The following is a 14,545-nucleotide window of genomic DNA, read 5'->3' on the forward strand; positions in this document are numbered from 1 at the left end:
TGGCATTCCCCCCCCCCTCCTTTCACCCTAGGCTGCAGATGTTTTCTGTGCTGAAAAAGGAAGTTCAGACATGCTTTGCATTTTTAGACCCCCTTGTGGAGCTTAGTTGGCAGTTCCGATTTTTCCCCAGTTTGAAGAAGCATTTCTCTTACCCTACATGTCTGTGATATCTTTTTCTGTTCCAAAATATTAAATATATTGTTCCAGTGTATGAAAATTGTGCGCTAGGCTGGCAGATGCAAGGTTTGCTGAGCTGTGCAGGGAGAGGACTTGGGTACATCTGGCAAATAGATTTCTGTCAGCAACTCTCTGGTGACTGATTTTCTGTGATGAGGATCAGATCAGTGGGTCCATGTTGTAAGCAGCCTGGACACCTTAGCAAACATCTCTGTCTCCTAAAATGGCTGCCCCTGAAGCTCTCAGGATTCATGCAGCTCAGAGCTTTTCCCTGTGAGCTGGTGAAACTATGACAGATATCACCCATTAACATGGTTTGACACAGAGAAAACAAAGGTGGGGGATGGTAGACTTTATTTTCTTTCTTGAAATCCATGACATGTCGCCTGGCAGCAAAATGAGAACTTGTTCTGAATTTCTATGAGCTGTTGAAGATCAGGGTGGGGCATTCATAGCGCTGTAACATGACCCAGATGCACAATAGGCAGCTGGCTCCTCCAGGACAGTAGCAGTGTTTGTCCCATGGTCAAATGGACTAGCTATACAGTTTCAAAGATGACACAGCTCATGAACCTTTCTTGCGCATAATCATAGGTACTTATTTTACCTGTTGACTGAAAATGTATTTTTTAATTATTTGGTATTTCAGTCATCAAGTTTAATTGTACATGACCACAGGGTTGTTTTGAAGCTAGCGTGACTTGTCAGGCTGCTAGCATACAGTACAATGAGCCGGACCAACTAGACAATCAAATGTGAAAGAACCCCTTGCTCATAAACTAAGGGCCAGTTACTTCTTCTGATGAGTTACCTTTCAAAGGGATACATTATATAGGCTACATTTTTATGGGGGCGACATAGCTCAGGAGATAAGAGTGATTGTCTGGCAGTCGGAGGGTTGCCGGTTCAAACCCCACCCTGGGCGTGTCGAAGTGTCCTTGAGCAAGACACCTAACCCCTAACTGCTCTGGTGAATGAGAGGCATCAATTGTAAAGCGCTTTGGATAAAAGCGCTATATAAATGCAGTCCATTTACATTTTACTGGATATATTACAGTTTATAAACTGTTAATCCTCTTGACTCATGCATACTATACATTTTCTTCTGAATGTGTCATTTTATTATAAAATAGGCTACTAAATCGAATACAGTGATAGATTGTAAATTTTGGAAACATGTACAATGGGTCTGGGTCAGTATAAGCTACAACAGTTGGTTTATAAGCAAGAACATTTTAATGTTCTTGTGGATCTTGCTCATTAAATTAATTTAGGCTGAAATTTTGTGGAAAGAAGAATGGATAAGAGGTTACATGCTGTTATTTTTTATACATGTACATTTTGGTCTGAACTAGGCTTTGTCACAGGCAACTCTGGGTGAGAAAATATGTGAAAAGTTACTAATGATATAACTTTACTACATGGACAGGGAGTTGATTTCTGCCTTGATACTTATGTTCTGATATAACGTCATTTATATACAAAAACAAATATGTTTATTCTGATTGTTTTCCTCTGGGTTGTTTCCATTAGCACAATGACACAAAAAGGGTGGTATATTCCAATCTGGCCAGGCTGACAAGAGTTTGTTGTACCTCCATAGCACCTGCAGTGTGTTTTGAGAAATTATTCCATATTTCACAACATATTGTGCATGAAATTGAAGTTTGGTAAATTAAATTAATGACTTTAAGGTGGCTAACAAATACTGGTGGCAAAATGGAATGGTGACATCAACTTCCTATTTAGAATGCCAATTAGATGCAATAGTACTTTAGGTCATAGGTCCAGATTATACCACCTTCAAATCATGACCACATAATCCTGTATATTTTCGTGGAAACTTTGAAGCACTTTGTGTTCTCCATCTCCCTGTGGATTCAGTAAATCTTATTTTAGAAGGCTTGATGCAATCTGACAGTATTGCCTGATGTAAGTACGGAAATGCTCTGTGCTGTCCAGCTGTGGCTTATCCTAAAGTAATAAAAATGGAACAAATCCATTTATAATCCCTCCTCAGTATTTTTTTGTTTTGTTCTTGGAACAATCATATCCGTTAACGTGCTATAACACCAGAGCTTCATTTTTTCTTTGAATGCCTTGTATTGCACAGTGATGTATTTTATGAGACTCCCTATTGTGGCATTTTGTTTTGTGATATAATGGTACCATGTGTACCCTCCTGATTTTGTGAATTCTTGTTCCTTCTTGTTTACAGCAGTATCCCCTGATTTTCCGGGGAGACCTCAGCAATGGAGGTGCTACAATGCGATGGCTGTGACTTCAGGGCAGAATCTTATGATGACCTCAAGACACATATCCAGGATGTCCACACAGCCTTCCTGCAGCCCACGGAGGTTGGAGACAAGACCCCCTGCCACTCCAGGTCTGACTCCCTCAACTCCCTCAGCCAGGCAGAGGAGGAGGATGAAGAAGACCTGGCAACTCTGAACAATGAGTTTGACACTCCACATGAACAAGCAGGTATGAAGGCTTGTATAGCGTGACTGGTAATGTTCATTATTTGAAAAGGGTGCTGAGAGAAGATTCTACTTATAGGGTAGAGCTACTTATATTTTCAAAATGTTTTATAATTTAATTTCACAAATGTCCAATCCAGAGATTTTTTAAATAAAAAGGTGTGAATTTATTCTTCATATTCATTTTTCTGATGCAACTCATACATGAAACATGAGAGGGTATTCATTATTTATTCATTTTGTATGTTTGGAAATGGTTAAAAATCTTTTAGTTTAATTATTTTTCACGTTGGATTGGTAGCATACTTTTGAATTTCATATATTTTTTGTTGTTTTGCTTGAATTTTTATTGTTTTTTTAAAACTTGCTTTGAATATCATCCTTGTGCCTTTTGAACCATTATTTTTCTCTTTGTTTTTAGGCCCTCATTCCATTGACTCGGGACAGTTTTCCAGTTCTAGCCAAATGACTCACAACCAAACAGTCAACCAGTCTGCAAATCCTGCAAACCAGTTTTTCCAGTGCAAGTTCTGCATCCGCTACTTCAGATCAAAATCCCTCCTCAGCGAACACACAAAGAAAGTTCATGGTGTTATGGGAGGTGCTTCAATAACTGAAAGTAATTCACCCACTTCCCAGGCATCCAACTTTAATGTCCTGATACAAGATGGTTTCGGGAAAGTGTTCTCCTGTCAGTATTGCACATATAAATCTCCACGTAGAGCCAGGATCTTAAAACACCAAAAAATGTATCACAAGGGTCACATGTTAGACTCTCCAGGGTCCCCATCTGAGGTTGTCACAGAATCTAGTTCCAATGCCCTGTTCTCTGAGGAATCTTGCGGCGATCTGTCTGAGGAGGTAGTAGAGCGTAGTATCTTGGAATCCATGGTTAAGCCTCTGACCAAATCTAGGGGAAACTTCTCCTGTGAGTGGTGTGGCTATCAGACCCTTCGACGAGAGCGTTGGTGTGATCACATGATGAAGAAGCACCGCAACATGGTGAAGATCTTTTCCTCTATCCAGGAGCCGCATGAAGGAGAAGGGAGTATGGGTTCCTGTAAACCACACTCACCTGCTTCACCAAGAACACCCAACTCCAACTTAATGCCCAATAACTTGAGTGGCAGTGAAGGTTCCACAGCTAACACCTCCAATTTCAAGGGATCCTCCGGAAATACAATGCTCACATCCACCTCTGGACAAACAAGCAAGATTTTATCTTATGAGTATACGCAAATGAAGTCCAAGATTCCAAACAGTACAGGCTCCTCCATTTTGTCTGAAAGGTCAAGTTTTGTGATGTCAGATGTGTCCAACTCTGCTGTGGATGAAGACATCATCCTCAATGATTCTGGAAGCAGCTCAGATGATGAAATTGGAGATGAAGGTGATCCCAATGATCCAAACTCAACTGAAGGTTCTGTTAAACAGCTGTTGTCTGAAGAGGATAATAAAATGCTGGAGACGAAAGGGATACCATTCAGGAGGTACATGAATAGATTCCAGTGCCCGTTTTGCTCCTTCCTTACCATGCATCGGCGGAGCATCTCTCGTCATATTGAAAACATCCACTTGTCTGGCAAGACCACTGTATATAAATGTGATGAATGTCCTTTCATCTGTACCAGTCTGCTAAAGTTAGGTACCCACAAGCAATGTCACATGGGGTCATCCTCAGAGTGGGACACTACTGACTTAAAAAATGAAAGCCCAGGTGTTCGCATTGAGGGTCCAGTAAATGGAGGAAATAATGGCTCCAAAATCAATGGGAAAAAGTCCAGCCCAGTAAATGAAACAACACAACAGAATCCTCACCGATGTACGATTTGTAGCTTTTCAACAACCACACTCAAAGGTCTGCGCGTCCACCAACAACACAAGCATTCTTACTGTGACAACATGCAAGCCACTAGTCATGAGGGATCATCAAACGAACAGCAAGATTCTGAATCCGAAACATATAATTCTCCAAATTATGTTAAAAAAACCCAGACATCAATTCTTGGATTTTCATCCAAAAAGCACTTGATCAACAAAACGGCAAGAAAGTCCATCAATGACTTACCTTTGGACCTGTCTCCAGTAAAGAAGAGAACCAGAATAGATGAAATTGCCAACAATCTACAGAGTAAAATCAGTCAAAGCAAGCGGCAGGAGGATGCAATAATCAACCTGGAGGAGATGGATGATGATGAAGAGGAGGATGATAATATTGAAATTTTCATGGATGAAGATGATGATGATGCAGAAAGTGAACGTCAGATAAAAAATCAGAGCTACTCCTATGACAGACATCATTTACCAGAGGAATGCACCAGTGGAAAAAAGAAGCACAGCCTTCAGTCAAAATTTAGCACAAGGAATATTCCCATCCAGCTAAGTATCTCAGATGATGAGGACAATGAAAATGATTATGGTGCCCCTGTTGAGCCCAAAGATCTTCATGATAGAGGTAGCCAAGACAGCAGAGATGCTTTTCAGGAGAACCTTGATTACAATGAGGATTCCGGCATACTTTTTTACTGTAAACATTGTGAATACCAGAATAAGTCAGCACGCAGTGTAAGCACACATTATCAGAGAATGCACCCTTACATCAAGTTCAGCTTTAGATACATCTTGGATCCAGAAGATCAGAGCGCTGTCTTCCGTTGCTTGGAGTGCTATATTGAATGCAGCACTTTTGATGACTTGAATCAACACTACATGGAACATCACCCTGAAGCCATTAACGCGCTGAACTTCAACCAACCTGATTTGGTTTACAGGTGCCGTTTCTGCTCCTATACCAGCCCGAATGTGCGGAGCTTGATGCCACATTACCAAAGAATGCATCCAACAGTGAAAATAAACAATGCTATGATATTCTCCAGTTATGTGGTTGAAACACCTCAAAAGGGCACAGAATCCCAAACACTGAGAGAGATTTTAAACTCTGGACCTAAAACTTTTTCAGCTTCCACCCCTGTTCCCAGGTCATCAGCTCATTCAAGTCCAATTCACAAAACGCACTCCAAGACACAAGAGTCCGGCACAGAGTCAGAAGCTGGCAAAGAAACCACGGTTAACAATGTTGTAGTCTATGACTGTGACATCTGCTCCTTTGCCAGCCCTAACATGCACTCAGTTCTGGTTCATTATCAGAAAAAGCACCCAGAGCAAAAAGCGTCATATTTCCGTATTCAGAAAACCATGAGGGTGATCTCTGTTGATAGGTCTCAGACTTCAAGTAACACTACCTATAACGTGAACACACCCAGTACTCAAAAGACATCTAATGTCAATCCTTTGGGAGCAGATGCAGAAATATACTACTGCAAACATTGTGTCTACAGCAACCGCTCTGTAGTTGGTGTACTTGTCCATTACCAAAAGAGGCATCCAGAAATAAAGGTGACCGCAAAATATATCAAACACGCCCCTCCTACTCCTGCCTTGATGAAACTAATGGATGAGTTACAGATTGCACCGCCGAAGCAGTTCTTAAAACAATTCAGCAACAATGGACTGGATGCTTCTAGCACTGCCCACCCCAGACCTTGTGGGGAAAAGGGGGAGGCTGAGATGCTGTTCTTTTGTCAGCACTGTGACTATGGTAATCGCACTGTGAAAGGAGTGCTAATACATTACCAGAAGAAGCACAGAGACGTGAAGGTGAATGCTGATCTGGTCCGCAGACACACTGCTGTCGTACGTAGCCAACGAGAGCGGGCCCAAATGATTCAGTCTGGCAACCTGTCTGTCACTGCCACTGTCTCTGAGACCGATAAGACGAGGGCTCTTCGGTCTTTGAAGTGCAGGCATTGCTCTTACTCATCTCCATATGTCTATGCTATGAAGAAGCACCTGAAGAAGGATCATCCTACCGTGAAGGCCACTGCTATGACCATCTTGCACTGGGCTTATCAAGATGGAATTCTTGAGGCTGGATATCACTGTGAGTGGTGCATCTACTCGCATGCAGAACCAAATGGACTACTCATGCATTACCAAAGACGTCACCCAGAGCACAATGTTGACTACACCTACATGGCTAGTAAGTTGTGGGCTGGTCCAGACACCTCTTCCAAGCAGGCAGGAAATTCAGACACTAAGCACTACCAATGCAGAGATTGTGCCTTTGAGGCTTGCTCCATCTGGGATATCACTAACCACTATCAAGCTGTTCATCCTTGGGCTATCAAAGGGGATGAGTCTGTGCTATTGGACATAATCAAAGGTAACCGTTCATCAAATAAATCACGGACAGTAGTTTCTAAAGGACATGTCACTCTGTCCAGTACCCTCAATAGTCATCATCCTGAGCACGATGAGGACTCATTTGATGCTCGAAGATCATCTGAAGAAATGGCCCCTCCTCATCTCTCATTCGCTAGCACCTCAATTGCAAACAACACATACCAGTGCACTGTGTGTCTGTCTGAATATAATAGCCTTCATGGGCTCTTGACCCATTATGGCAAGAAGCATCCAGGGATGAAAGTCAAAGCTGCTGACTTTGCACAAGAAGCTGACATCAACCCTAGCTCAGTTTACAAGTGTCGGCATTGTCCTTATGTGAACTCGCGAATCCATGGGGTTCTCACTCATTACCAGAAGAGGCATCCACTAGTCAAAGTCACTGCTGAGGATTTTGCAGATGATATTGAGCAAATCAAGGACATTAATGAAGGTGATGAAAAGTCCAAATCGCAAAGACAGGGTTATGGTGCCTACAGATGCAAAATGTGTCCATATAGTCATGGAACCTTAGAGAAGCTGAGAATTCACTATGAGAATTACCATAATCAGCCAGCGTCAGACATGTTCAAAACTACTATCACATTTCCTGCCAATAAAGATGACGCAGTTGCTGAATGCAGTGGCACGAGTGTGGCAGAAGCGCAAGACGTGAGTGACTTTCAGCTAGCACTCTCACAGTTCCCTGTTGACAAAGGAGCAAAGCACTCTGTGTTCAGGTGTCAGCTTTGTAAGTACTTCTGCTCCACCAGAAAAGGTATAGCTCGCCACTACCGCATCAAGCACAACAATGTCAGAGCTCAACCTGAGGGTAAGAACAATGTTTTCAAGTGTGCTCTGTGTTCCTATACAAATCCTATTCGCAAAGGTCTGGCAGCCCACTACCAAAAGCGTCATGATATTGATGCTTACTACACTCACTGCTTGGCAGCTTCTAAATCCATTACTGATAAGCCAAACAAGGTTGTAGTGCCTGTGTCTCCTCAGGTAGAAGGGCCAGAACTGAGTGAGGAGCTGAGACTGGCTGTAGAAAGGAGAAGGTGCTCTCTCTGTTCCTTCCAAGCTTTCAGCAAGAAGAGCATCGTCTCACATTACATCAAACGCCATCCAGGAGTCTTTCCCAAGAGGCAGAATTCCAGCAAGTTGGGGCGCTACTTCACAGTGGTCTATGCCAAGGAGCCTGAAAACCCAATTGCTGTTGACGAGAAGAAACTATTGGAAGATCAGTCAGAAGTAGAGCAGGAGAAGGATGGAGAGAGACTGCCATTCAAATGTTTGAAGTGCTTCAAGCTGTCCTTCAACACTGTAGAACTGCTGTGCATGCACTATACAGATTACCACTGCAAGGACCTGAAGCGGGACTTCAGTACCCTTGTGAGTCCTACACAGGATGATATCGACTACTACCAGTGTGCTCACTGTGACTTCAAGTTCCTGGGCCTCCCCGATCTCAGCACCCACCTCATTAACCACAATGAGGAGTTCCAGAAGCGGGCGATGCGTCAGGAGAGGAGAAAACAGCTCCTGAGCAAGCAAAAGGGAAATGAACCTCCAGAGATCAAGCTGGAGAAGGTGGGTGATTTCAGTGAATTGATTCATATTTGTTCTCAAGCTGAAATGGGTAATAGCAGTCTAAAACCTTTGATAAGTTATAAAAAATGTGATGTCTAGCCTTCCCTCAGTAGCTTCCACCCCTCGTGTCTGGACTTAGTTTTATTTGTATCTCAAAATTGAGCCTTCAAAAATGAAAGCACTGAGGCGTTTTGAGCGTGAGCAGCTTATGATGCGGTAAAAAGTGTTTTTTGCTTTTAAAATGTCAGTGATATCCCCTTGCAAGCAAATTCTCCAGAAAGAATTTTTTATTTTTTGTGGGATTGTATTTAGTTTCATATTTAATTTATGGGCCTTCAACCTGTGATACCACTAGTGTTCTTCCCTTTCAGGTTGACAACCATGCAGACAAAACCCCCATTGGCTATAGGTGTAATTTCTGTGTGGAGGTCCACCAAACTTTGAGAGCAATATGTAATCACCTGCGGAAACACGTCCAGTATGGAGAGGTCAAGGCAGGACACGTGAAGGTAAGCCAAACATTTCCCTGTCATGAGGGCTGTCAGTGTGATGGCAGTTTAAATACAGCTTCAAATTGAGCGTAGTGCACAGAGAGGGTATTGAGACATTCCCAATACCTTTTTGATTGTGGTTGCTGCTGCTTTTTTTTTTTGGAAAACACATTGGACACACTGTACCTAAACCACTGGATGTAATTGGAAGTTGTACTATTATTATTATTATTATTATTATACTGAATCATTCAATCAATAATTTGTTCAAAGAATTAAAATGACCTTGGGATTTTTATGTAAATATTAAGAAAAAACTTCAAACTTAAAGTGCGAATACCTTTGCTGTGTCATTTTTTTGTTGTTTTTTTCAGCTGCTGCTTTAGCTGGTTTGGCTTTTTCAGCCATCTAATTTTTTTTTTCTTTTTTCTTCCACTTTGGTTATGTCTTGACGTTTGAGTTCTAGCTTTTAGAAAACCTGTCTCTGAAGAGGCCTTTATAATGGGCTGGTGTTCTGTTTCCTGGTTTGTTTATTGCAACAGAGGCCCTGGTTAGACAGTCTTTTAACTTCTCTGGAGCAAATTGTGGTAGTCCTATTGCAAGGGCAGAAGAAAGCACAGCTTTGAGGGCAGTGGGTAACACTTTCAACATTAGTATTCCATTGAGGGTGCCAGGGACCTGGCAGCGAGAAGCGAGCCAAAGGATTTAGTGTCTCAGCTGAAACGGAAGCCAAATGAAGGGCTGTTTCTGTAGGCCAAGCCAGACATTTCAATACATTAGATGGCAATCTTGAAGCTTCTTTATAAAGGCAGTGGCTGCTTCTTAGGACAAGACAGAGTAGGCTGCAAGTACTCTGAAAACCACTGTGGTATAGTGCATCATCTCTGCATATAAGCATTTTGATAAATTATGTTGTAACTGGGCTATTTATATATTTACTGCCAGCAATGTAGAGATGTGTGTGTATGTGTATGCACATCCTTGCCTGTCTGTGTGCACATGTGTGTGTTGGATTTTATGATTTTTTTGTATCAGTCAATGTTGAGCCTCCTAAAAACATTGGAAAGAATTGCCGTCTACCCTTAGGACTGCCGATGCAAGTCTGGTGATTTCTCTGAAAGCCATTATATATCTTATTTACGGTCCTATCAACTGCAGGGTCAGGCACTTTTTCAGAAATGTCAAGTTTCTTTTAAACCATAAAAAGCAGGTTTGTTGTCTCAGAGCAGCACAGGACTCACTTTGTGCTGAAGGCATTTGATGTATTTCCTCCTAAGACAAAGAGCAAGGAGGTTGTTCTTGAGTTGGTTGGGGCCTCAGTAAGGCTAATGTGTGGATAATCAACTCCAGGCAAGGGCTGAAGGTCTAGGTTTGTGCCTTGTAGCAAATCAAAGGGCAGCTTCATCTGAAACAAGCATATTATTGGCTATTTGAGCATATGCAGATGAAACTTCTTTTTTCTTTTCTATTTTCAATGTAGGAATTCATGTTCATGGTCAAATGGATGAAAACTATAGCATATCAAGTCTTAAACACAAGCATCCATTTTTGTTTTTAGGTTTGTCTTGATTAAACAACAATATTCATGTTTGTCTAACAGGTTATTTTTTCTTTCTATTCTCATAGCAGGAAGTAACAGAGATGCCAGTTCCTCTCCCAGTGGAAGGCAAGGCTAATGGGGATGAAGCAGATGTGGTCGCTGTGGAACCTGGCCCCGTGGAGATCATTTCAGAGCTCGCTCAGGCCTCTGTCACCCCGTCTCCTGTCGCCATGGAGACAGCGGAGGTGGAGAAAGGGCCCGAGGAGGTGGTGGAGATGAAGGAGAGGCTGGTGGGGGGGCATCCCTGTGGCCAGTGTGACCGCGTCTTCATGTCGATGCAGGGCCTGCGCTCACACGAGAGGAGCCACTCTGCTATGGCCCTTTTCACTCGCGAGGACAAGTACAGCTGTCAGTACTGCCAGTTTGCATCTGCCTTCAGACACAAGTAAGGAGGGGTGCTGTCTTTTTGGGTACTGTGTCTGCCCAGAAGATGCACTTCATTATCTTTATTTTAATTTCTTGTGTGCTGCTCCTAACAGCCTCTGTCCAGAGTTAATTACAGTTTTCTTTGCCTTCAGTACCTGTGTTGTATTCTTACTATCTGAATAATTTCCGCTTTTATTCAACTGCATACAATTCTTTATAACAAAATGCTGCTATTAGTTAACTCCAGTGAGACTTTCAGACATTTTGATGGAATAATTTATCTTTTGCAGTGTCGACAGACCTGGGCCATATTGAGTTATTGAGCTCCCGTGTGTAACTTGACTGTACTGGATGTGCCCTGGCCTAGAAACAAAATAGTGTCCCGTCATACCACCCACGGGACTATTGTAAAAACTCAAATGTATTCTAGAGCTGCAAGTCCAAAACAAAGAGAAATAGCCTGAGAGAGACAGAGGGAAGCTAAATTAGTTTTGTTGAGTTCATATCTGCATTAAATTCCTGTGTGTAACAATGTCCTGCACGCTGTGTGATTCTCCAGGTCTAGTATGAAGTGAAGCCATGCTTGAAGGTCACTGAAGTGTTTTGCTTTATTGTCACAAAGTTCTCCTGGGGAACTGAACTAAAAAAAAAAATGTCTGACTCTGCCCGTGTCTCTCCTCAGCCTGGATCGTCATGTTCAGTCTCACCATGGTCATCACAAGCCTTTCCGTTGCAAGCTGTGTTCCTTCAAGTCTGCTTACCTGAGCCGCCTCAAGAGTCACCTGTACAAAGCTCATGCTGGTAAAAAAAAATACTCTTTGATAGACTTCTCTCCTACTTGAGTTGGCACGCCAATGCTCTCCATTAAAATGGGATGTTATTTTATCCGACGGTGTGTATTTGCATATGTGCTTTGACTTCATCAGTATGTTAGATTTCATTGGGGAAGTCTGGGATTACATTTTAGTTTTCTTTTCTAAATTACTGTAGAACCTGAGTTATGGACTGACCAGTGAACTGAGCAGGATATAATCCTAGAACTAGCATAAGGAACGTTGCCTTTTCAAGCACTTTTAGAGATTCTCTTTGTCATCATCACTGCTGCAGAAAATGTGAAGGTTAAATGTGAATTAAAGTCACGCACCTTATTTCATCCTCAACTGATTTAAAGAATGGAAGTTTTGTCAATGGCCAAACATTGCACTCCTGCTAACTAAACAGAAACTTGAATTATTAGTTTCACTCATATTTTGGGATTTGAACACAATCATATCACAACCTTACTCTTTGATAAGACCTGTCTTTGGTTAAAGACAATTCCCTCAAGTTTATGAAGTGCCCAAACCAGCCTTGCCAGTTCGCTTTTTTCTGTCTCTATTTTGCATGATTTTTGTGTCGCTGAGAGGGTAGACTGGGGGACGGTCTGAGCCTCAGTGACTTCACTTTAATACATTTTAAGACTGTCATAAAATTCAAGCAGGTAACATCCTTTGGCAGCAGTAGGAACGCTTTTCTTGGCAGGCATTTGTTTCCTGTGATCTTCTGTGCCTGAAAATTTTACGCAAAGCTGTGAGATATTGGGTTAACTATATACCAGGATACACAAATTTCAAACTAAAATGCTTCACATTTTATTTATTGTTTGGCATTAATAGATTGTTCTTTCTATAAATATTTAATGTTTTGATTGAGCTGAAAGTCATTTTTAGACACTGAGTGCTTTATTGTTACATACAGAGTATATAAACAGCATTTGAATTGGAACAATTCAATCCTATGGACTGTCATCACTACATTGTACATTTATAATCCTATACTCAATGTGCTTATAAATGGATTTCCCTTAGTCAAAAATAAATGACTACATGTACAGAGTCATTTGGCTTTATCCTTTTAGAAAGTATACATAGTGAATTTGTATTTTTTTTAAATGTGGGTTGGCTGTTGTTCTGTTGTTATTGGAAAAGCATTCATGTAAAAATGTGGTTTTTTTTTTAACAATGTACTATCCTTTTGGTAATGGATTCAACCAAATTCGCAATTATTGAATTCTGGGAGTGAAGAGGATTTCAATGAAATTCTTCACTCAGCATCATGTTCCTTGTCACATCGTTTTAGATATTCCAAAGTATAAACCTCTCCTTTGAGTCCATGTCTGCACATTAGTGCCCACAGAACCTGACATGTGAATGGAGTTTTTTTCATTATTGGGCAGACTGGTGCAAAGTGATTAATTGCCCTACCCTTTTCCCCCCCTACAAGCTTGTGCCTTGTCTCTGAAAGCTTGCTGGACTTGGAACATTTTAAAGCAGTTAATTCTCAATTATGTTAGGGCGATCTTTTGACTGTACAGAGCAAAAAAAAAAAAGAAAGATCTTTGTAATGGTGATTTGAGTGTTTTTTTCCATGCTGTTTACCAGGTGAAAGCACATACAAGTGCTCGTCCTGCTCCTTCTCCACCATGACCATTAGCCAACTGAAGGAACACTGTCTGAAGGCCCATGGAGAGGCCCTCACCCTCACCAAACTCCGTGCTGCCACCCAGGCCTTGTTCCGCCCCCATAAGGCAGGCCCAGGCAGTGAACAGACCCTTGTAATCCCTGAATCAGATGGTGAGTGCCTCCATTGTTTCACAAGAGATACGAAAACTCCACAAGTTTTGTCCACAAACCAGGGACGCATATTTTTATGCCAGTCTTCAAGCAGTTTGATTTCTTTCATATAATTGTGAATTGTGTATACTGTCAAATATTGGGCTTATTGTTGAAAAATCCTTGAAAAATATCTGCTTCTTAAATGTACTGAAGTACACATTTAATGCTGTTGTAGTACAATAACCCTGAATGTTGGCCAAAAGTGTGTGGACACCTGACATCCAACATCTCATCCAAAATTATGGGCATTAATATGGAGTTTGTCCATCCTTTTCTGCTATAACAACCTCCACTCTTCTGGGCAGGCTTTATACTAGATGTTGCAGCATTGCTGCAGGAATTTGCTTCTATTCAGCCAGAAGAGCATTAGTGAGGTTGGACACTGATTGGGCAATTATGCATGGCTCACAGTTGTCTTTCCAATTTATCCCAAAGGTGTTGGATGGGGTTGAGGTCAGGGTTCTGTGCAGCCCAGTCAAGTTTTTTCGTACCGTTCTCGACAAAACCATTTCAGTGTGGACCTTGCTGTGTGCCCGGGTGCATTGTCATGCTGAAACAGGAAAGTGACTTCCCCAAGCTATTGGGGAAACACAGAATCATCTAGAATGTGATTGTATGCTGTAACATTAGGATGTGTCTTCACTGGAACTATGGGGCCTAGCCCAAACCATGAAAAACAGCCCCAGACCAAGGGGTGTCCAGATACTTTTGGTCATATAGTGTATGTACGGCCAGCAGAGTGGAACAGAAGAGCTTAGGCAAGTGTATCCAGTTTGACACAAACAGTCATAAGTGGATGTGGAGTGGGTGCAATCAGTGACCAAGAGCTTTAAAGTGTTGTTTTCTATTTTGTTTGGCTCTTTCTCTCTTCTTCCACGGTCAGTCCTTTTTTTTGCTAATCGTTAAGGATCCCCACGGAGTGCTGCTTTTTGGGTTCATCATGTTTAATTGCTCTTTGACAGT

At 41.8% G+C, this 14,545-nt stretch overlaps 1 protein-coding gene across 4 annotated transcripts in view; it reads left to right on the plus strand.

Moving 5' to 3' along the window:
* The window catches only part of znf462 (zinc finger protein 462), a 43,201-nt gene that overhangs the window by 20,836 nt on the left and 7,820 nt on the right, over positions 1–14,545 (plus strand). For 3 of the 4 annotated variants that reach the window (XM_035390843.1, XM_035390845.1, XM_035390844.1), the window contains exons 2-7: positions 2,396–2,661; positions 3,079–8,471; positions 8,843–8,980; positions 10,589–10,947; positions 11,611–11,729; positions 13,349–13,540. In XM_035390843.1, coding sequence (XP_035246734.1) covers positions 2,430–2,661; positions 3,079–8,471; positions 8,843–8,980; positions 10,589–10,947; positions 11,611–11,729; positions 13,349–13,540 — 6,433 coding nt within the window. In that variant the 5' untranslated portion in view covers positions 2,396–2,429. The remainder of the gene's footprint in view (positions 1–2,395; positions 2,662–3,078; positions 8,472–8,842; positions 8,981–10,588; positions 10,948–11,610; positions 11,730–13,348; positions 13,541–14,545) is intronic. The other variant, XM_035390846.1, reaches the window with a different exon arrangement.

The sequence above is a fragment of the Anguilla anguilla genome, chromosome 14, assembly GCF_013347855.1.
Source record: "Anguilla anguilla isolate fAngAng1 chromosome 14, fAngAng1.pri, whole genome shotgun sequence".
NCBI lineage: Eukaryota > Metazoa > Chordata > Actinopteri > Anguilliformes > Anguillidae > Anguilla > Anguilla anguilla.